Source organism: Aquarana catesbeiana, linkage group LG05, assembly GCF_042186555.1.
Source record: "Aquarana catesbeiana isolate 2022-GZ linkage group LG05, ASM4218655v1, whole genome shotgun sequence".
In the NCBI taxonomy this organism is placed as follows: Eukaryota; Metazoa; Chordata; class Amphibia; order Anura; family Ranidae; genus Aquarana; species Aquarana catesbeiana.
Window position 1 is genome coordinate 164,982,470 of NC_133328.1, and position 24,291 is coordinate 165,006,760.

The window sequence follows — 24,291 nt, forward strand, 5'->3', positions numbered from 1 at the left end:
TGAAATTCAGCTGCAAGCAAAGGCCTGTTGGCATGATTAACTGTATAATCTTTACTACTGTCTCTTATTGGGTTTGCAAATGATTGGCTGCAAAGACTTTGACACAAACATTCCAGGACTATACACAATTGAATGTGGACAACTGCAACACTGTGCGGTCATAGATGGTTGCAGGGGCATCCTAGCAAGCTTTAATCATTATTAAAATATTACAAAGCACTAGTGAGGAGGTTTTGCATAAATGAAAATGGCAACCTGTTAGAAACTGCAGTCAACGGCAATGCCGCGTACACACGGGCGTATATTTCGACCGGACTGGTCCGACTGACTTTTCGACGGACTTTCCGACGGACTTTCCGACGGACTTTCGAACGAACGGACTTGCCTACACACGATCAACCAAAGTCTGACAGATTCGTACGTGATGATGTACGACCAGAGTAAAATAAGGAAGTTGATAGCCAGTAGCCAATAGCTGCCCTAGCGTCGGTTTTTGTCCGTCGGACTAGCATACAGACGAGCGGATTTTTCGACTGGACTCGAGTTTGTCGGAAAGATTTTTTACATGTTTTATTTCTAGGTCTGTCGGAATTTTGGGGAAAAAAAGTCCGCTGGAGCCCACACACGATCGAATTGTCCGACAGAGTCCGGTCCGCCGGACCAAGTCTGCTGGAAAGTCCGCTCGTGTGTATGTGGCATTCGTATAGGGAAAATGAATAACACAGATGCCAATTTAGTTTAGCCATAATGCTGTTGAAATGGATTTTTTTTTTTTTAAGATGGAGGGGTGTTCATCACTTTGTCATTTTTTATTGATTGTTGAAGTGATATTATCACATTACAAGAAAGGAAATAACACCTAGCTATGTCTTCTAGGCTATTTGGATTAAATTACAAGCAATTCTCCACTTTCATTTTGGATTTTATATTTTTAAGCTATATATTGTTTTGCTGCAGTTAATGGAGTCTAACATTACATATGCCATTTTGCCTCCCCTATCATACACTTCTCCATCTCCTTCCCAAATTGCATTTATTTGTTAATTTATTAATGTGTTTTAGCTGGTTGCAACCCTAGAAAATAATAGTTTCACATTGCTAGTGTTGCATTATTTAGTAGACCATCATCGCTGTTACATGATATAGCCTATGATCTGTCTTCAAGGTCCAATATAAAACAGATTTGTAAAACTGATATTGTGGCTGTCAAATTGAAACCCTGTGCTAATTTTATAAAATAAAATTTTGTTGTATTGTATTGTATTTGATGGTGTATACATTTTTTGCTACCAATATTATTTATGTTCATTAAGAATAAGATTTCAAGACAATAGGCGTGTTATTTATATATGAAATATAGGAAACATACAATGCTAGCGCTATCTTAAAAAAACAAACAAACAATAATGCCTATGATTTCAGCAGGGTAGGACAGGGATGGACACCAATCTATCTATGAATTGCAGGTATGGATATTTTTGCTATGCAAATAAAACAATACCTGTAATTTAGCTTTAAAGGAAAATGTGTACTGTGTGCTACAGCGAAGGGCCTCCAGTTCTGGGAGGACGTCCATGGTGCATGTCACGCTCTGTGACCGCTGTTTCCTTTAGACAAATGTAAACAGACTTTGCTGGTTAATGGCTGTTATTGGCTCTCCTTTCCTCACACAGAGACAACGTGTAAGGAAAGGAGAGCCGATCTGTGAGTACACCATTTACACTGATAATCAGTGCCTTGATCATCAATACAGTCTCATCAGTGCAGCTTGTTAGTGCCCATTTGTGCAGCTTATTAGTGCCCATCAGTGCAACCTCATTAGTGCCCATCAGTGCAAGCTCATCAGTGCCCATCAGTGCACATCCACATCAGTGCAGCTTCATCAGTGAAGAAGAAAACCCCCTGTGATGGTTAAATACCACCAAAAGAAAGCTATATCTATCTAAAAAAAAATGATAAAAATGTCATATGGATACAGTGTTGCATGACTGAGTAATATGTCGTTCAAAATGTGACAGCACTAAAATCTGTAAATTGGCCTGGGCAGGAAAGTGGCTTGTATTGAAGTGGTTAAGTAACTCTGTAATGTTGAAAATGTCACCATTCACCTAATTAGCTTTCTCAGTTTTAATGATAATGACAGCTCACAATCTGGGCTGATTTTTTATTTCTTAACAATGGCCCCCAGAGTCAAACTGGAAGATTGAGTGCATACTATGAGTGAAGGCCATCATGGTTTCAGTCCCTAAGGGGGTCATAACCCCTTATTCACAGTACTGGTGCATAGAGTGGCGCTGACGTCACTGAAACAGTGATGACCACCCAGCCCAGAAAAAGGTGTGAAGAGGACCCTGAAGCATCACATGGCCAGCCTAAATACTAAGGAAGAGATATGTATTAGGCCACAGAAAGCATAAAATAATGCCAGCGGGAGCCATGAGATAAAAGGGATCAATTTGGTGGTGGTGGTGTGGAAGAAGCACAGAGTCCAGATTTAGGCGTTAATGTTTTTTCATTTTAATTTCTTTATATTCAGACTGAAAATGTAAGCTTTTTTAAAATGTTTTACATTTTAATTTTAGTCAGCTCAATATGAAATACTGAATATGAATATTTAAAGCCCAGTGACTACTGCAAAAACAAAGTTAAGTCAGGGTAGCTCAGAATAAAAAGTGATAATTGGCTTGGTCTTTGCTGTTTTTGTAAAGCCATCCCAGCCCCCAAAAAAAACTCCCATGCTCGGCAATATGTTGTAGAGAAAGACCAATGTTCTCTATGTGAGAAGTAGTGTCACCGCAGGCACGCCCCCCACTGAGTGGGATTTCCAGCACTGCAAACAGCAGGGAGTGAAAGCTTTGATTGCAGAACTGCAGCTCAGATGCTGTAGCTCCAATCCACCTAATTTGTGATTCCACTTCCACCAATTGAACTGTGACTCCCTCTGTATTAATGATCCCCAAGATTAAACGAAAGGTCTTCATATCTCCAGGAGGCCTTTATACTTCCAGGACTAATAATACCTCCTTCTCTCCACCCAACACGTCATCATTCATTACCTAGACAGGGCCATCTGTATTCTTTGAAGGGTGGGACTTTATATATTTCACTTATATTTATTTAGTAGCTATTTTCTTTTTTGTTGTATTGTCATGAGTGCATACTCACACATAATTATAGCAAATCTTGCCACTGTCATATGACTACAGTCACACCAATAAGCAAGGATTTTCCCTAAACCATTTTGCCTTTTTTATTTATTTTTTTAACCTGGTAATAGGAACATACTGAGGTACTTACATTTAATTTTCAGGTGGGAGCTTTTCACTCACTAATCTTCTTTTTCTCTTTTTCCTGAGTACTTTTTTGCATCATTATTGCCTGCTGTTGGAAAGCTGCAAATAGACATTAAATATCTTTTTAAAAAATGGGAGAGTAAAGTAAAAAAAACAAAATCAATCTGCAGAGCTGTCATTCTGTATTTCTTTTACATTGAATAAATTAATATGATTCTAATTCTAATATATATATATATATATATATATATATATATATATATATATATATATATGTAAATTGTTCAAGTATTTTAAGTATGCAGATCACACAGGTTACAGATCAGTGTAGACAGAATTTGGTCAACACGTAATAATATGATCTTTTTACGTGTCTTTTTTTCTCAGCATAAAGTAGAAGTAAATTCTAACTGAATGACAATCGTCTTTTTTTTTTATTTATCTTTTTTTTTACTTTAAACATTTTTATGACCTGCTGCACGCTATTTCTGAGGGTGGGTCTTCTTAGCGTGGCAACAGTGCCTGTACAATCAATGTAGTCAGTGTGGGTGCTTATAGTCCCCAATGGGAGAGCGCACTGCAGGGGAACAACACAGTGGTTAGAAACAGATGTCTGACCCTGGAAGCATCTGTTTGCAGGTCCATCTATCCACAGGTAACTGCCAGGGTTGCCAACCGTCATGAAATTCAAGGACAGTTGGTAAAATCCATGATTTTTACATCTGTCCAGTAATGACCATTACGGACATTTACAGAGAGATGTAAAAATCCCCAAATCATCACAGACTGTGGAAAACTTTGCATTTTATTTGGAAATCAAGGTCCCAGAGGTCTGGAGGAAGTGTGGAGAGGCACATAATTCAAGTTGCATGAGGTCCAGTGTAAAGTTTCCACAGTGTTGATTTGGGGAGCCATGTCATCTGCTGGTGTTGGTCTACTGTGTTTTATCAAGTCCAAAGTCAACGCAGCCATCTACCAGGAAATTCTAGAGCACTTCATGCTTTCCTTGGCTGACCAGCTTTATGGAGAGGCTGATTTCATTTTCCAGCAGAACTTGGCACCTGCCCACACTGCCAAAAGTACCAAAACCTGGTTTAATGACCTTGGTATCACTGTGCTTGACTGGTCAGCAAGCTCACCTGACCTGAACCCCATAGAGAATCTGTGGGCTATTGTCAAGAGGAAGATGAGAGACACCAGACTCAACAATGCAGATGACCTGAAAGCTACTATCAAAGCAACCTGGATTTCCATAAGGCCCTTTTCACACTGGGGCGGTAGGGGGCGTCGGCGGTAAAACAGCGCGGTATTTGGCCGCTAGCGGTGCGGTTTTAACCCCCCGCTGGCGGCCGAAAAAGGGTTAAAACCCCTCGTATAGCGCGGCTATAGCCGCGGTATTACCGCGGTATAGCCGCGCTGTCCCATTGATTTCAATGGGCAGGAGCGGTGAAGGAGCGGTGAATACACCGCTCCTTCACCGCTCCAAAGAAGCGACTGACAGGAGATTTTTTCTTCTCCTGCCAGCGCACCGGGCCCTCGGGCTTTCACACTGAACAAACAGCGGAGGCTGTTTAGGGGCGGTTTGCAGGTGCTATTTTTAGCGCAATAACGCCTGCAAACCGCCCCAGTGTGAAAGGGGTCTAAGGGCCCATTCACACCTGAGCGTTTTCAACTCGTAAAACGCTCGGGAAACGCTCATCTCAGAAGTTCCAAAACTCCCAACAAGCAAAATCCCATTAATTTAAATGGCCCCTGTTCACATCTGAGCGTTCTGTCGCCTGAAGCAAAACGCCTGAAGTTCAAAAAAGTACATGAGCTCCTTTTTAGGCAGATTACAGGCGTTTTTCTGCTTTTTACATTGGTGACCTTTTGACCTGTACAAAATCGTGGCAAAAATCATGGTAAAATCACGTGATTTTTCCACCTGAAAACGATACGCTCAGGTGTGAATGCAGCCTAACAGCACAGGCTGATCACCTCTATGCCACGCCGTATTGATGCAGTAAGACCTCTTTCACACTGAGGCACTTTGCAGGAGCTATAGCGTTAAAAATAGCGCCTGCAAAGCGCCCTGAAACAGCGGCTCCATTCACTCCAGTGTGAAAGCCCAAGGGCTTTCACACTGGAGCGGTGCGCTGGCAGGGCATCAGAAAAAGTCCTGAAATCAGCTTCTTTGGAGCACATTAGGAGCGGTGAACTCACCACTCCTAAAGCGCCCCTGTCCATTAAAATTAATGGGCAGTGCCGCCGAACCGCCAGCAAAGCGCCACTATAGCAGCACTTTGCGGGCGGTTTCAACCCTTTTTCGACCGCTGGCGGGGGTTAAAAGCGCCCCGCTAGCAGCCGAATAGCGCCGCAAAAACGATGGTAAAGCGCCGCTAAAAATAGCGGCATTTTACCGCCGACGCCCGGGGCGGCTCAGTGTCAAAGGGCTCTAATTCATGCAAAAGGAGCCCCTACCAAGTATTGAGTGCATGCTATACTGTACATGGACATACTTTTCAGTAAGCCAACATTTCTGTATTAAAATCCTTTTTTTTTTATTGGTCTTATGTATTATTTTCATTTTCTGAGATACTGAATTTTGGGTTTTCGCTAGCTGTAAGCCATAAATCATCAAAATTAAAAGAAAGAAATGCTTGAAATAATTCACTCTGTGTAACACATCTACTGTATATAAAATAAATAAGGCTGCGGAAATTGACGATTAATTCCTCGATTAATCGTTAATTTTTTTGATCGATCAAAATTCTTTTGAGCAGTACTCACCTCTCCGCCGGCATCCGGGTTTTCAGGGAGTTCCGTCGGAGATCCAGTGACGTCACGGACATCGTCACCGGACTCCTCCTCCCTTCCCCAGTCATTGACCGTGCTGACGCTGGACAATGGTAAAGTAATGGAATACAGCAGGCGCCTGACCGATCCAATCATGGCCTGAAAAGCTTTGACTGAGTGGGCGTGTCCGCGAATTGCAGAGGTGTGGCTGCAAGCCGGTTTTGTGATTGGCCGGACACGCCCCATGCCAGTGTTTCTCAACTCCAGTCCTCAAGGCGCCCCAACAGGTCATGTTTTCATGATTTCCTTCAGATGAAACAGCTGTGGTAATTACTAAGGCAGTGAAACTGATCAAATCACCTGTGCACACTAATGGAAAGCCTGAAAACATGACCTGTTGGGGCGCCTTGAGGACTGGAGTTGAGAAACCCTGCCCCATGCTGATGATACGTGACCCTTGCTGGGAATAAACAAACATTGGAAGGCATTATGAAGGTGAGTGTGTTGTCTGTACTGGACAGGTCAATTGTGGAGGAGGAATCTGTATCTGTATTTTAGTTTTAGATTAGGTCATGCAGAGAGAAAACACCTCTTGGTTAAGGCTTTGCCTTGTGCATCCCAGTGTGGAGCTTTCATTTCACTTCCTGTCCCAGAGACACAACGGGAAGCGAAATGGCATTCCCATTTTAGATGGTTGTCAACAGGACTGGTATACCCATTGGAGGCATTACCCGGATAGCAAGCAATTGAGCTGCAAGTTTGAAAATGTCTTGTTAAAGTGGAGGTCCACCCTAAAAACAAATTTAACATTAAAAGACTCCTTAAAATTAAAAAAAATTTTTTTTTAAAAAGTGTTGTCATGGATTGTGGAAACTAACTAGTGTTGGGTGATTGTATATAGTGTATACCACATTTACCACTGACTAATGCAGAGTTGCAATGCAAGGAGATCAGCTAAAAGTAGTTGGATCTGTATGTGCGTTATAATTAATCGAAATTAGTCGATTAATCGATTAAAAAAAAAAGATTAATTGAACACGAAAATTGTAATCAGTAACAGCCCTAAAAATACATGAGTTTCACTTTTTGAATTGAACTACTGAAATAAATGAATAAAATATTCAAATTTTATGAGATGCACCTGTATACGTGATTCTGCACTTCCGCATAGGGGGCGTGCATGCACACTGCTTCTGATGTGATTAGTCACAGCAGAAGCCGATCAGCGAGTGTTGGCCAATGGATGACCGCCAGCACCCACTGATTGTCAAGGAAAGACACAGTGCATACATAAACAATGCAGAGCTCCATCCTGTCAGCAGGGAAGTGGTGGATTTTGTTTCCCTGCAAAGCAGAGAATAAAATCCACCACATCCCTTAGTAAAAACACCTCACAGTACACACACACAAACACTGGTTAGAGCCCTTTCACACTTGGGCGGTTTGCAGGCGCTATTGCGCTAATAATAGCGCCTGCAAACCGACCCGAAAGTGCCGCTGCTTTCACACTGGAGCGGTGCGCTGGCAGGACGGTAAAAAATGTCCTGCCAGCAGCATCTTCGGAGCGGTGTGTATACCGCTCCTTTACCGCTCCTGCCCATTGAAATCAATGGGACGGCGCGGCTATACCGCCGGCAAAGCGCCTCTGCAGAGGCGCTTTGCGGTGGTATTTAACCCTTTCTCGGCCGCTAGCGGGGGGTAAAACCGCCCCGCTAGCGGCCGCATACCGACGGTAAAACGCCGCTAATAATAGCGGCATTTTACCGCCGACGCTGCCCCAGTGTGAAAGGGCTCTTAGGCACACAGTTAACCCTTCCCAGTCAGTGTCATTGGTACAGTGACAGTGAATATTATTAGCGCTGATCACTTTATTAGTGTCACTGGTTCCTACAAAGTGTCAGTAAGGCTAAGTTCATAATGGCATTAAAAGCAGGCGTTTGAGGGGCGTGAAAAACGTTAGTGTTGCTTCACTTCAAAAATGAAGTCTCATGTCGAGTCAGAAGGCTTTCAATGCCTCTCATTCAATTCTATTGTAACGCTTCGCAAACACTCTGGCAGGTGTTTGCAGTGCAGTTGCGGGGATATTAAATTAGTTTATTTCCTGTAATGTCACTTTCCATAGTGGAGCAGTTTTAACTCACCTTAACGCTCATCAAATGCTTCAAAAATGCGCCTATGGCGTTTGGGGAGCGTTTTTTAACTAATCATTAAGGCTTGTAAATTGCCAGTCTCATGCCCATACTAAACCTCATTGACGCCAGTCTCATGCCCATACTAAAGCTCATTGACGCCAGTCTCATGCCCATATTAAACCTCATTGGCGCCAGTCTCATGCCCATACTAAACCTCATTGACACTAGTCTCATGCCCATTCTAAAGCTCATTAATGCAAGTCTAATGCCCATACTAAACCTCACTGACGCCAGTTTAATGCCCATACTAAACCTCATTGATGCCAGTCTGATGCCCATACTAAACCTCATTGATGCCAGTCTAATGCCCATACTAAACCTCATTGATGCCAGTCTAATGCCCATACTAAACCTCACTGACGCCAGCCTAATGCCCATACTAAACTTCACTGATGCCAGTCTCATGCCCATACTAAACCTCATTGACGCCAGTCTCATGCCCATACTAAACCTCATTGAAGCCAGTCTCATGCCCATACTAAAGCTCATTGACGTAAGTCTAATGCCCATACTAAACCTCACTGACGCCAGTCTAATGCCCATACTAATTCTCATTGATGCCAGTCTGATGCTCATACTAAACCTCATTGATGCCAGTCTAATGCCCATACTAAACCTCATTGACGCCAGTCTGGTGCCCATACTGAACCTCATTGATGTCAGTCTAATACCCATACTAAACCTCATTAATGCTAGTCTCATGCCCATACTAAACCTCATTAATGCTAGTCTCATGCCCATACTAAACCTCATTAATGCTAGTCTCATGCCCATACTAAAGTTCATTGACGCCAGTCTCATGCCCATACTAAACTTCGACGTCAGTCTAATGCCCTTTATAAACCTCATTGACGCCAGTCTCATAAAATTGCATTAAAAACGCTGCGCTATCAAAGGTATAAGCAAAAAGCCTCTGAACTGGTAAAAATGTATCCTCTACACCATGGTAATAATAATGTATAAAATATATGAAGAAAAATATATAAAACGACACGTGCTTAATAGCCAAATAATAAAGTGACAATGTGCATTTATATAGTAATAAAAATTATTAAAGCAAATAAGTCCGTGGAAATCTAAATAGATCCAAATACTGGAATTATATTAAAAGTGCTTAAGTGCACTGTGCAAAGCTCAAATTGATCCAATTTGCAGGTGCCCCACACGCCCATACTAAACCTCATTGATGCCAGTCTATTGCCCATACTAAACCTCATTGATGCCAGTCTATTGCCCATACTAAACCTCATTGATGCCAGTCTAATGCCCATACTAACCCTATAGGAGCATTTGTTAAGCTTTAGAAAGTTAGTCAAATGTGAACAAGCCCTTAGTGTCAGATTCGCAATATCGCAGTCCCACTATAAGTGGCTGATCACCACCATTACTAGTATAAAAAAAGAAATAAATACTCCAGTATGTATCCCATAGTTTGTAGACGCGATAACTTTTGTGCAAACCAATCAATATACTCATATAGGGATTCTTTTTACTAAAAATATGTAGCAGAATACATATTGATGAAGAAATTAGACTTTTTTTTCAATTTTTTTTATTGGATGTTTTCTGCCAGAAAGTTAAAAAAAAATTGTTTTGGGGGTTTTTTGGGCAAAATTGTTGGTCTTTTTTGCTTATAGCGCAAACAAATTAAAAACCCAGTGTTGATTAAATACCACCAAAAGAAATCTCTATTTGCGGAGAAAAAGGACATAAAGTTCATTTATGTACATCATTGTACGACCGCGCAATTGTCAGGTAAAGTATCGCAGTGCCGTATCGCAAAAGAATGGCCTGGTCATGAAGGGGGTGAATCTTCCAGAGGTTAAGTGGATAACAAATAAAAAAAACGATTGAATGTATAAAGTCATAGGGAGTTCTCTGATCTCGAGGTGTGCTTTGTTATCATCTCACACACTTTGTGTTTTTCCACAGAAAGGATCTGTGTGTAGGTTGGTACTGCTTATGAAATGGACTGGCACTGGCAGACAGACACTGCCTTCCGTCCATGTGCCCTTCCTTAGATGTGCCTCCATTCCCCTTCCCTAGATGGAGGTTTCCTCAGAACAGTCACACTGACCCCCCCTCACACTGACCCCCCACTACTGTACAGAGCTGAAGGACCTGCGGTGACATCACCGTCATGTGACCAGCCTCCTGTGTGGGCGGGGCCGTGTATGCTGTCCATGCTGCAGGCTCAGAGCCGGTGGTTGTGTTCTATGGAGACAAGTAAGATGATTTCCTCCTCGGTAGAGTGCGGGGATCCGAGTCTGCTGAGTGCTGTGCAATGTGCAGCATGTCTTCTATGCATGCCATGTAGAACTGTATCGTCTAATGTGTTTTCAGCCTGTGGGACGCCAAGTGTTTGTGGAACTACAAGTCCCATGATGCCCTGCTACATGCTGGCTCATGTTGTTCCAGAGCACTGATGTTGCAGCTGAGTGAAGGGGACCTGTCATTTTGTAGATGTTAGTGAATTGTGTACAGAAATAAATTGCATGTAGTGTTGTCTGTAGTCACATCCAGGCGTCCTGGGTTGTTTTATTTTTGCATGTTTTCATTCTGCAGTCCATTCATTTGAATGAGCTTTGCTACGTGCAACAAATAAGCGCATGTACCTTTTCTGGACGGTTTTGAACGGCCTGTTTTGGTGTATGCTCGTCTGCTGGCCACGTCTTGGGTGCCATTAACCACTTCAGCCCTGGATGGTTTACCCCCCCCCCCCTTCATGACCCTTTTTGTGATACGCCACTGCATTACCTTAACTGACAATTGTGCGGCCGTGTGACGCTTTACCCAATTCAAAATGTTTAATACTTTTCCCACAAATAGAGCTTTCTTTTGGTGGTATTTGATCATCTCTGTGGTTTTTTAATTTTTGCGCGTTAAACAAATTCTGACGGTTTTGGAAAAAAAAAAAAAAAGTTTTACTTTCTGCTATAAAACACATCCAGTAAAAAAATCGAATTTCTTCATAAATTTAGGCCATTATTATTATTATTATACATGATTTATAAAGCGCCAACAGTTTACACAGCGCTTTACAATGTAGAGGGGAGGACAGCACAATTAGTATGTATTCTGCTCCATATTTTCGGTAAAAAAAATTCTCAATAAGCGTATATTGATTGGTTTGCACAAAAGTTAAAGCGTCTACAAACTATGGGATATGTTTATGGAATTTAAATTTTTTTTACTAGTAATGGCGGCGATCGGCGACTTAAAACGGGACTGCAATATTGCGGCGGACAGTCAGATACTAAGGCCCCTTTCACACTGCTGCGAATTGGCTGCGATTTCAGGGAATGCCTGTGTAAACTTGAGGTCTATGGGACCTCAACTTGCATCAAAGTCGGACCAAAGTAGTACAGGGACTACTTTTAAATTTGGTGCGACTTGAAGTTGCACAGATATGAATGGTTATCATGGGGTACGACTTGTCATGTGACGCTGATGTCCAAAGTCGCACAAGTGTGAAAGGGACATTAGTGACAATTTTTGGGTACCAGAGACGCTAATACAGTGATCAGTGCTAAAAAATATGCACTGTCACTGTACTAATGACACTGGCTGGGAAAGGGTTAAAATCAGGGATGATCAAAGGGTTAACTGTGTGCCTAGCCAGTGTTTTTTTTTTTTTTAGTGTGTGGGGGGTGCTTTTACTATGGGAAGGCATGGATCAATGTCCCTGCTTTGCAGACACAGGATCCATGCCTTCCCTCCCGACCAAGCGGCAATCTGCTTTGTTTACATAGGAAAATTGCAGTTCTCTCTGGCTGAGGATCAGCGGGTGCCGGCAGACATCGAGTCCGCCGTACCCGCTGCTTGGCTCCTGCTGTGTATAATCACAACAGGAGCGTGCCAGCCGGCAGCACGCATTCGCACCCCTACCTGGAAGTGCCGGATCACATATATGTACGTGATCCTGTGCACAGCGGCCGCCCTGTAGTAGTAAAACTGCTATAGGGCAGTTGGCAAGTGGTTAACCATGAATGGCACCGCAAGCATGACATACATTTTTTTTGCACATTTACAGAAATCTTGGAGTGGCCATGCAATATGCAATTTTCTTTCCTTCAATCCGTGATTGAAGGAATCGCTTTATTCCTTATTAACACAGTCAGTGTTGATGAGGAAATCCCTCCTGTTGCGCTATTGTGTTCTGACAGTGGGAGGTTTCTTAGCCGTCAGAATACAATGATCACTGCTGGCAGCTATAGGCGGCAGCAGTAATTGTACAAAAAAAAACCCAGACAGGTTGGTTGTACTGAAGTTGATCAATAGATTACGTACGCAGCGATATGTAACATGTATTGCAACCAATATTTTTATGCATATGTGCCCCAACCCGTGCGTTTATGTTTGTACGTGTGTGTATATATATATATATATATATATATATGGGTGGGGGGTTTTATGAGCTTGGGTGTAACTCATTTTTTTTACAATTAAAAAAAAAATTGTATTTTTACTTAACTTTTTTTTTTTTAATCACATAATGGACAAAAAGTCCCCTATGTGATGATTTTTTGGTGACAGGTTCTCTTTAATGAGATAAGCAGGGTCTAAAAGACCCTGCATGTCTCCCCTGTGCTTCACTGAATGTAATATAGTGCACATCACACTGCATCACATTCTTTCCCGGCCATGCTGGTTTGGGAAAATATCAACGGGGACCCGGAAGTGACGTCAAACACGTCCCTTCAGGGTCAGGAATAAGATGGGAAGGAGAGCGGACGTGTGTGTACTCTCCTCCCTCCTCTTTACCCTGCGGTGCCCACTATGCCAGTCCTGCAGGTGGTCAAGCGGAGCCCGGGATACATAGCGGGGGGCGCATGCTTTACCCACATGTATGGAAGCAATCAGGCGGCAGCAGAGGCACCCAATGCTTCCACCTGACAAGTGAGCCCCACTGCTTGCCCGCAAACAAAAACGACCTGCCCGGCGCCCGGAATTGCATGTCTCCGTCGTCTTGCTATATATATTGTGCATCCCTGCAACACTGAATGGACTGACAAAGGCCCAGGTGCCAGGACATGATTTATAGTCGCTGCGGGGACCTGGCACCTGGGGTTTGTCGAGCCCTGAAACACCCTACACCCAAAGTAGTACATGAATACTCTGTACAGCACTCTGGTAATTTTGGTCCCATAGACATCAACGAGAACACCTATAAAGGCACATCACACACCTTTCTGGGCCTGAAAAACTCCTCTTCTCCTCCAGATCTGCTTGCCTTCCCTTGCCAAGCCCAGGACATAAACACCTAAAGCTTGATACATGAGCAAAACACTTTCACAAAGCTTGTAAAACTCTTTACAAATCCCCCCCACCCCCCGCAAAAAGAAAATTATTCAAAATTACCAGAAATATGCTCTGCTCAGGTGTGAATTGAGGTTCACTTAGCCCTTTTTTGCCTGAATCCCAAAATCAAACTAAACTCTAAATTTTACATGTAAAACCCCACCAACACTTCAAGGATATCTCAACACAAGAACAAAAATGTAATATTGCACCTTAGCAGTCTTTAGGTTTGATGGCTGCATTCGTTTTCACATTTCAGGCTAAAGCATTTTTAGAAAGTACCAAAAATATCTGTTGATTTTCCAGAAATGCAGCGTCCTTGTCACTTCCGGTGACCTGAACCGAAAGCACAAACAATTATATCTCTCTTTCAAGCTATCTTCTGTAATTCCTCTCCAACATTGTAATAGAGATAAATAGAGGAAGACCTATATGTGGTCTAAATCAGGAGAGCAGGCTGGGTGACAACTATGGCTCGCTTCATACATACAGTGGAGGATTGAGCATAGCCACCCAGGGACAGGAAATGTGTTACTGGTGGAATGACCAGGTCAAATAAAAAAAACTAAGCCCAAAAAATCAGACTGAAGGCAGCTACCACATCTAAGGGCAGGTAAGTTGCAAGATATTTATTTTTTGTTTTTTTGGGAGAGATATCCTTTAAAGTATAACTAAAGGCAATTAAGGAGATTCACCCATTAAGGAGATTCACCCTCTCTATTAGTCCTATGTATCATTATCATTGACAAGTAAAATAAAATCCCAAATTTTGGGTTGTCCCCAGAAAAGTAATAGAGGAGAAATCTTCCAATAGGGACACTAGTTCTGGTGACCTGGGGGTCCCCAAGGAATTCCCTTAATTTGCAGGGATTTCCTCTCACTTCCTGCTTGGCTATGGGACAGGAAGTGAAGCGAAATCTCTGCCATGGGACTCAGATGACAAAAAAAAATCTGACATCTGTGGTTATAACCCTCCCTTGCTCTATCCAAAATGAAAAAGGTTTTACCTCTAGTTCTACTTTAAGCCTAGGTTCACACTTGTGCGATGAAACAGTGCGATTACAGCGCCAGCTCCCGCATCACATCTCTCACACAGGCAGTTCACACTGCCCTCTGCGAACCGCTGTGGATGTCAATACATTTTTAATGACACCCCCAGATTGGTTCACAGATCGCAGTGTGAACTGTGAACGCACACAGGAATTGGATCGCATAGGTGAGAACACCCATGCAATACGATTTTAGTGCGAGGGAAAAAAGTCCCTGCACTTTTTTTCTGCGCGTTCAGCCCTACAACTGTAAGGCTGAACTCGCATCGCACAGACATCGCATGTGATCGGCACCTGTGGTGCGGGTTCGAATGACATGCGATGTCTGAGATCGCATATGTGTAAACCTAGGCTGAGTGTTGGTGCAAGGTTACATGTAAATTTTGAGTTTGGTTACACTTTGAGCGATTCAAGTAACAAAAAGGGACTAAAGCAACAACTGTCTTTTTTGTCCTGTTGGGGAGATATCCACTCATTTCTTATCCCAGAGACATATCATGAAGTTAGAAATAAGCCCTGCTTAGGCCTCCATGACGGTGTCCATGCAGCTGCTGCGTCCCAATAGAGATGAATGTGACTGCCTGCACACAAATGCATGAAACACCTGCGCATTCCGTGCGGGCAAAGACAGCCCTACGCACAGATGTACTAATAAGTACACCCGTGTGAATGAGTCCCTAGACCGTTTTGACCAGAAAAAGTGAACAAGTTTGACCTACAAGTGGACAATCAGGGTGGATAAAAATCAGTGATTTTTTTTTTTTTTTAATCAAATTTATTTTAATAAAATGCTTTAGGAGTAAAAATCTATCTAAAGATAGTTTTCTAATTAGGATACAATAATCATTTAGTTTATTCAGCATGAATTGGAGCTTAGTTATGTAGCATGAGGCTGTATATTCTGCAATATTTACATTTTTTGGTAAACTCATTAATCCAAGCTCTGCAAGCTGAGATAACATGAACTGCATTGATGCATTCACACAATGTTACAGTAACCATGAGATAAAACAAAGTTCATGAATATTCCTTTATCCCATTGTTTTGCAAATCTATGTACACTACAAACTGTATGATTGAATCGGTTCTGATATCGCTGTTTTACTAACCTGACAACTTATTATTCTAAATAGGAAACCTTCATTTTGTTTGCAAATATTAAAGATTCTAACTACCAGCAAGAATAAGTCCTTACATTTAAAGAGCACCTGTCATTTCAGATCCATCATGACAGCGCCTGTTAGCGGGCATCCACTCACCTGCTTCCGCCACATCCCTCGCCTTGTTGTGTCACTGCCGCATCACCAGCCCTCCCATTAAAATGAATAGGACTGTCAGTGAGTCAACAGCGGGGCAGAGGAGGAGCCGCTGCGGGACAGAGGTGACAGTTGCTCTTTAAAAACTATGATTTAAATCAAGTCTTTTTACTAGTGATTTAAATTGAATCCACCCTGGTGACAATCGTCAACAGCTCAAATGAAGAGGGTGAATCTCAGCATGGACATAGAGAGAAATAAAAACATGATAGAAGATGTAATCCCTCCCTATCCTATCAGAAAAATAAACTAGCTCAATTCATAATATTGCTGCAAATGATATATGGACAGTCTTTATGGACATAGGGGTTGGGAAAGTAGGCTTCCAAACTCCAGTGTGATGACTGTGTGGGGCTAGGGAACATGGGAATATAAGGGGTTGTGTCGATGGGCTTTTTGTTCATGCCAGACAGGTGTTGAATCCTCATACAAGCCTATGGGAATATAAACCTGCTTGAAATAGGTGAAATGCACCTGTCAGACTCTGAATGATGCACTACAAAACAAAAACAGAGGGCGCACAAGGCTTGTCCATTACTTTAATAATACATTTTATTAAAATAGTAAAACAGATGTGTACTTGCAAAAACAGCAAAAAAAAAAGTCAAGCTCATCAATGTCCAACTGTCCTAGACCACATGGTCCACTGAACGAGTCACCACCATTAGAAGATCCTCAGCGAAGGCTGACACGTTTCGAGGGGAGATTCCCCCCTCTCCTTCCTCAATCCCAATCTGCAATGTTGTATGGTCTATCCTTATATACCTTATGAGTCACAAGTAGTTTTTGAATCAAGCCAGAAGCATGTTAAACTGATGCCATTGACACAGGCCCATAGACTGGCAAGAGGGAGTGGGCGTAAGGAAAGCTTCAGTATAAGCAGTTATAGCTTATCACCTGAGATAAGGTATAAGCACATTGGGAGTGCCTTATTTTCAATTGGTTGGCCATTTCATAGACTTACATTGGGAGAACGAACAGTAATGCACAACCATTGTGTAGGACTGCAAAGCATGAAGTAGAGCATGCATATGTAATAGACAAAAACGTTGCCTCATGTACATATAACACAAATTGAGAAAATTATATTTAAGATGATCACATTTAAATCTTCGTATGTAGCACACTAGAGCCTTCTTAGAACAGGTATCTACATATCTTATTCCATCTCCTATCCCAATGAAGGGAAATGCCATACAATCTGCCTAAAGTGGTTGTAAACCCTTACATATACTCAGTAAAGTGACTGGCCTCAGGTGATACACAGAGACTAAACAAATCCTTCTACATAAGTTATATCTGTCTATATGCAGTCTTCTTTTCTTTTGATCAATTCAAAGTGCTCAATTATAAAGCTTGTCTGAGAGTTCAGAAAAAAGGGAAGGGAACGAAGAGCTGAAGTTGCACTCTGCAGTGCTCAGTGAAGAGAGCTCTGAGAGCTGATTGGAGACAAGAGACCCCCCCCCCCCCCCCTTACAGAGGAAGAGAGCCGAGGCTATCAATCAGCTGGAGCTCTCTCCCCTGTCACCATTTTTCTCTTGGTGTCAGGAAAACTTGTTAAAAGAGATTCATGCTGATAGCAGAGGAATGAAGCAGCAGACAGAAATTACATTTGGTGCCCATAATTGAGACAAGCACACACTATAGAGGGACATGCTTTGTTCATATTTCATGTCTGAGGTTTACAACCACTTTAACAATTTGGCAACTGTGCTATATAGCAAAATGATGGCTACAGCGCTTTTGGCTAGTTCTGGGAAGGGATCATATGACATCCTCCCGTGGTTGCGCCTGCTGTGGAGCGCGGGCGGTGCGCTTTTTAATCACTGTGTCCTCTGGAGTAAAGAGCCAATCAGCAGCTCTTTACCACGTAATCAGCTGTGTCCAATCACAGCTGATCGCGATGTAGACACACTTGATTAGTGTTAGTGTGAAGGGGGACATATGCACTGATAATCAGGGCACTTATCGTCAGTTTCCTGATGATCAGTGCAGCCCCAACAGTGCCGCCTATCAGTTCTGCCTATTAGTGGCCAACAGTGCTGCCTCATCAGTGCCCATCAGTGCAGCCTATTAGTGCTCATCAGTGCAGCCTCATAAGCGCACATCAGTTAAGGAGAAAATCCAGTGGTTAAATACAACCAAAAGAAAGCTCTATTTTTGTGGAAAAAAAAATTATAAAAATATCATATGGGTACAGTGCTGCATGACCGCGCAGTTGTCATTCAAAGTGCGACAGCACTAAAAGCTAAAAATTGACGTGGGCAGGAAGGGGGTAAAAGTGCCCAGTAGGCAAGTGATTAATTTTGGGACATGTAATGGGATGAGACATGTTAATACACTTTGTACGCACTGGTGCACTGGAGGGATTTTTGGTTCCTTTAGTTCCTCTTTACAGAAACCTACTGAGAAATGACCTTCACACACACACACACATCTAAAAAGCATTGAAAACGTCTATACACTTCTTTTTAAGCTCATATACAGTACATTATAGCATTTATGTATTGTTTGAAAACACTGACATGGTATTATATGGAATCTTTGATAATCTGAACTCTTTTTTTCTCTTCTCCCCTAGGTCTATTTACAATGTTAAGCTTCCTGAATAATGACAGTCACTGTTGCTAGGCTGTTTTTTGGATATCTCAATGTGGTATTTCTACAGAATGAACATATCTGCAGTGTTTAATGCTTTGCTTGTATCCATCCTGGCAGCAGTGTTGTGGAAACATGTCAAGCTTTGGGAGCAGTTTTCTATTATTGAGGAGGAGTTGGACCTCACCCGTCAGTCCCAGGAGCTGTCACAAGTACGCATTGACTATCATGCAGCTTTATATGCACTTGTGGAAGATGGCACTAAAATGGTTTGTACTGGGAGGATGCATACAGACCGCGTGTGTCGCTTCGAGTCACTTTGTTTCTCCACCGAAGCTGAAGAGTTTGTCTTTTTCCATAGCAACTCATCGATTATGCTACCAAACCTAGGAGCTAGGCGCTTCCAACCTGCTCTTTTAGACTTGTCTTCTGTAGATGATCACAATACCCAATATTTCAACTTTGTAGAGCTTCCAGCTGCTGCCCTAAAATTTATGCCCAAGCCTGTCTTTGTGCCAGACGTTGCGCTCATAATGAATAGATTTAATCCAGACAACCTAATGCATGTCTTTCATGATGACTTGCTACCAATATTCTACACCATGCAGCAGTTTCCAGACCTAGACCTGGACTCTCGACTCTTTTTTATGGAAGGATGGGGTGAAGGCTCACACTTTGACCTCTACAAGTTTATGAGCAACAAACAGCCTTTGTTGAAAGAGCAGTTGAAGACTTTAGGTAGGCTCCTCTGCTTTACTAAAGCTTATGTGGGACTAACAAAAATCACAACATGGTATCAGTATGGCTTTGTCCAACCGCAGGGTCCAAAGGCAAACATGTTGGTCTCCGGCAATGAAATAAGACACTTTGCAAAATTCATATTGGGAAAGCTAAACATAAGTTCCGATCAGAGTACGACAGAAGATTACATAGTACTGTTCACTCGATCAATTAATAGACTTATTGTAAACGAGGCTGAATTGCTCCTTGCTTTAGCTCAGGAATTTCAAATGAGAACAATAACAGTTTCTCTAGAAGACAATTCATTTGCTGAAATTGTGCGTTTGATCAGTAATGCATCTATGCTTGTGAGTATGCATGGAGCACAGTTAGTTATGTCCCTTTTTCTGCCAAGAGGTGCAGCTGTAGTAGAGCTTTTTCCCTATGCCATAAACCCAGATCATTACACACCATACAAAACTCTAGCAACCCTTCCAGGCATGGAACTCCAGTATGCTGCTTGGCAGAACACAGAAGAGAAGAATACGGTCACTTATCCTGAAAGGTCTTGGGAACAAGGTGGTATTGCACACCTGGGTGTTGTTGAGCAGGAACGAATAACAAAGAGTAAAGAAGTTCCACGTCACCTCTGTTGCCGTAATCCTGAGTGGCTTTTCCGTATCTACCAGGACACAAAAGTAGATGTTTCATCACTTATCAAAGTCATAAGAGGTGTTGTTAAAACAAAGCCTGGTTCTCGGAAACAAAAGTTTGCAAATGGATTGTATCCTGGCAAAGTAAGGGAATGCAAGTGTCAGGCTACTTCATCAGGTGCCAGTGTAACTAAGCTGTCCGTGTCTTGGCAGATTCCATGGAATCTCAAGTATTTGAAAGTCAGAGATGTAAAATATGAAGTATGGATCCAAGAGCAAGGTGAAAACACATACATGCCTTATATATTATCTTATCAGAACCACACGTTCTCTGAAAACATTAAACCATCTACAACATATTTAGTGTGGATCCGCTGCATTTTCAATAAAACTCTCCTTGGACCCTTTGCAGAAGTTTTAGTGTGTAAAACATAAAACCGAACATATGTTTAACACAGTGTGTATACACTTTGTAAAATAAGGTTTTATCATCTGAATTTAGCGTTCTCTCTTTCATGGTCTATACAGGCGGAGCACTGGTAAATATGACTTCTGTACCAAATGGTAAAAACCTGGACTTACATATGCTGTATGTTTAAAAGTTCCCTATGCCATGGTTTTTATTTTAATAAAGGCCATTGCTTTTGTGCAAAATGCAGTAACTAAGTAATCAGACTAAATTGTATTCTCCTTAGTATTTTAAACCCCTGACAGCAGAAATGGGGTTTATTTTGGCAACAGAACAGTATTACATTTTGCAAATATATATATATATATATATATATATATATATATATGAATTAAACAATGGTGGTTACCATTTAAAGTGACTGTCATGATTAGGTGTCTAAAAAGGGAAGTATGGGGTTCTTAAAAAAAAATTATAGTATTCATATATATTTCTAGGTGGCTGTAGCATCGATCCCGCTGCTTCTAAGACTGAGAACTGAGCGATCAAAGACCACTGATCGCTCAGTTCTCAGTCTTCTGTGAGTAGAGAGCCAGCTGCCAGTCTAGTCATCTGGTTGGATCCCCGACTTTAAAGTTAGACTCTTTCCGTGGCCTGGACAGGCTGACTGGTGTTATATCCTGCTGTTGGCTTAAAACAGGTCACAGGAGTGCAGAATGAACCATAGGAGAGGTAGGACCAAAAAGCTTTGGCCGTACATCACCTTTTGAACAAGTGTACCTGCAAAATAAGATCAAGAATACTTATCTTCTGCACTGCTGAAATTCTGCCCCTTTCAGTGGGAACCTTATTCCAATGGCTTCAGGAAAACATATCCAGTTGTGTTGATCTCCTGGGTCCTCCATAGCTATCACTGGTTCCTCTTGTTGACCTTCACTCACTACAGTAGTAGTGACATGGACAGCAGGAGGAACCAGTGAGAGCCATGGGGAACCCACGCAATTGACACTCCCAGAGTGTTGTTTCCCTGCAAATTTCAAAGAAGGATTTCTTTTGAACTGAGCAGCTTACTGACAGCACAGGCAGGGGGAAATGTTAGTATTCCCTCCTTATTTTAAAAGTACATTTGTTTAGGATGCTTTTATTATTATGATGTTTAAAATAAAAAAATTCTGTACAGTACAATGTATTAGTCTGTCCCTGAAAAATTTAAATTGACAATAAAGGGCAACAAGTGCATTGCCTAAAGTTGTGTGTAAACAGCTCAGATGTCTGATTTTAGTTAATTTTCGTTCTATTTAAAATAATAAATTGTGCATTTGGACACTATGACAAAAATAAAAAGGCTAAGTGCTTGATGTAAATTGTGTATATACATCATTGAATAATTTATTAAGATGTTTTGATATAGATTGTGTACAGAGTGTATGTTACAGTGTGGCTAATGCAAAATTCTGGTTGTATGCTAAGTTATTCTAGGACAGGTCAATAAATATGTTTTGCGTCTATTTAAAGAATATTTTTTCTTTTGTTACAGTAATCTTAAATTGTATAACTATTTTGTATATTTTAAGAACTAAAGATTTTCATTGCAAGTGTCATATTGTAGGTGTGTTTTCCAAAAGTTAGTTTTATATGCTGTTATGTGCATTAGAACAACTAATATAGATTTTATTATAAAATGTAATTGTTAAATTTGATCTTTATTTTCTGTTATATTGACATTGTGTGTGCTTTTAAGTGCAGACATCTGTTAAACTGTAGAAGGGAGAAAAATGAGAATTATATACTTAGTCCTGATATCTAGTAGGGTTTTTCAAGTATTATACAAAAAACAACAGACAAACAGGTTACAACTGCAATCAGACCATGCCTCCAAGAAAAATAAATACCTTTTTCGACAAAGAAAATGGTGGTATACTTACAGTACATGCATGGGAATAAGTGACAGTAGTGAAGCAAAGGTCACCTGTACAGTATCTAAAATAATGAAATGTGAATAAAGGAGATCGTACTTATTTCCCAGACTAAAGCTGGATACACACTATACAATTTTCTTTAGATTTACCAAAACCATATAATATGAGGTCAAACCTAAACACTTTCAACGTGTATGCAATCAGGCAGGCGCTTGCACTACATAGTTGAAGGTAAATCTAAAGGAAATCGAACAACAAAAGTTGTATAGTGTATATCCGGCTTAATACGTTAGGGTAAGGGGGATAGGATTTCTAGTATTTTTATTGCTAATTGTAACGTTGGTTCAGCTGTTATGTTTGAATAGACATTTATGTTGATTTACTAAACTGGAGAGAGCAATATCTGGTGGAGCTGTGCATGATAGCCAATCAGCTTCTATCTTCAGCTTGTCCAATTAAGCTTTGACAATAAAACCTGAAAGCTGATTGGTTTCTATGCAGAGCTACACCAAAATTTGCACTCTCCAGTTTTAGTAAATCAACCCCATTGTCATTTTGTGCTGATTCAAGGCTATGTGACAGTGTCTTCCCAGAGCCAACCCTCCCATTTTGTGTGCCACCACTACCTCCATACTCCAAAAGTCCACCCTGGGTACCCTGCAGGCGTAGAGGATAAAGTAGCCCTATATGCAGATGATGCTCTTATCTCTTTGGGGGATACCTCTAAGTCATTAATGGAACTCATGAGCCTCATTTCTGCATTTGGGCTGTTTTTGGGTCAACTGGGAGAAATCTATTTTGCTTCCACTAGATGACCTGAAAACTCCCCTACCAGAACAAGCCTCTCAACTACAAATTAAGCACACAGTGAAATACTGATGCCCCATACACACAATCAGAAATTCTGCCAGCAAAAGTCGGATGTGAGCTTTTAATCAGAAATTCCGACCATGTGTATGCTCCATCGGACCGCAGAATTCCAGCCAGCAAAAGATTGAGAGCAGGTTCTCTATTTTTCGGTCGGAAAAAGTTCCTATCCGAAAATGCATTTGTCTCAATGCAATTCGGACGTGCAAAGAAATCACGCATGCTCGGAAACAAGTTGACGCATGCTCGGAAGCATTGAACTTAATTTTCTCGGCACTTTCCTAGTCTTGTACGTCACCGCGTTCTTGATGGTCGCAAGTTTAGAGAACTTTTGTGTGACCGTGTGTATGCAAGGCAAGCTTGAGCGGAATTCCGTCGGAAAAACCGTCCAAGTTTTTTCTGACGGAATTTCTGATCGTGTGTATGGGGCATTAGGGGTAGAGATAACACGAAATGTAAAGGATTATATTGATTTGAAACCTAAACCATTATTGCTTAAATTTATGGATAAATGTTGGAGCTGGTGCAAACTGCCACTGACAGTGATTGGCAGAGCCAATCTTATTAAAATGATTTAGACCCCGCAATTGCTTTATATACTTCACAGTTCCCCTATATGGATTACATCATTTTGGTTTAAGACGATAGAATCTTTTTTTAGAGAACTTATCTGGCGGAAAAAACAACCCCGTATTAAACTGACCACTTTAATGTTAGCTAAAGATAAAGGGGGGCTTGCTGTCCCCCATGTTAAAAGCTCATTCCTAGCCTTGCAGTTACAATATTTTGTCGGTTGGACGATGGTATCGGACTCTGACCCTATACAGGGCCTGCTACTATCGGTATATGATAAATACCCACTAATATCTTTGCTGGAGACAAGAAACCAGTTACGGGATAAAAGTTTAACGGGTAAACTATTTGATCAAATCTGGCAGGATATTAAACACATTACAAGTGTTACTAGGTATACTCTTCTTACTCCTATATGGAACAACTTCAATTACAGAGAATTAATGAAATTAGAGGGGTTTGATTTATGAATGATTAAGGGGCTGAGATATATGGTGCAATTATTTCAAGATGATGTGTTGAAAACCTTTACTCAATTAACTGCTTCAGGCCCAGAAGATTTTACCCCCTTCCTGACCAGAGCACTTTTTGCGATTTGGCACTGCGTCGCTTTAACTGACAAGTGC

General features: G+C 41.5%; 1 protein-coding gene across 2 annotated transcripts in view; it reads left to right on the forward strand.

The window, feature by feature from the left end:
- The window catches only part of POMGNT2 (protein O-linked mannose N-acetylglucosaminyltransferase 2 (beta 1,4-)), a 35,754-nt gene extending 13,940 nt beyond the window's left edge, over nucleotides 1–21,814 (forward strand). The window contains exons 1-2 of one of the 2 annotated variants that reach the window (XM_073630312.1): nucleotides 10,369–10,486; nucleotides 18,508–21,814. In XM_073630312.1, coding sequence (XP_073486413.1) covers nucleotides 18,578–20,332 — 1,755 coding nt within the window. In that variant the 5' untranslated portion in view covers nucleotides 10,369–10,486; nucleotides 18,508–18,577 and the 3' untranslated portion in view covers nucleotides 20,333–21,814. Of the gene's footprint in view, nucleotides 1–10,368; nucleotides 10,487–18,507 lie in introns of those variants that run through there. The other variant, XM_073630311.1, reaches the window with a different exon arrangement.
- The last annotated feature ends 2,477 nt before the right edge of the window (nucleotides 21,815–24,291 follow it).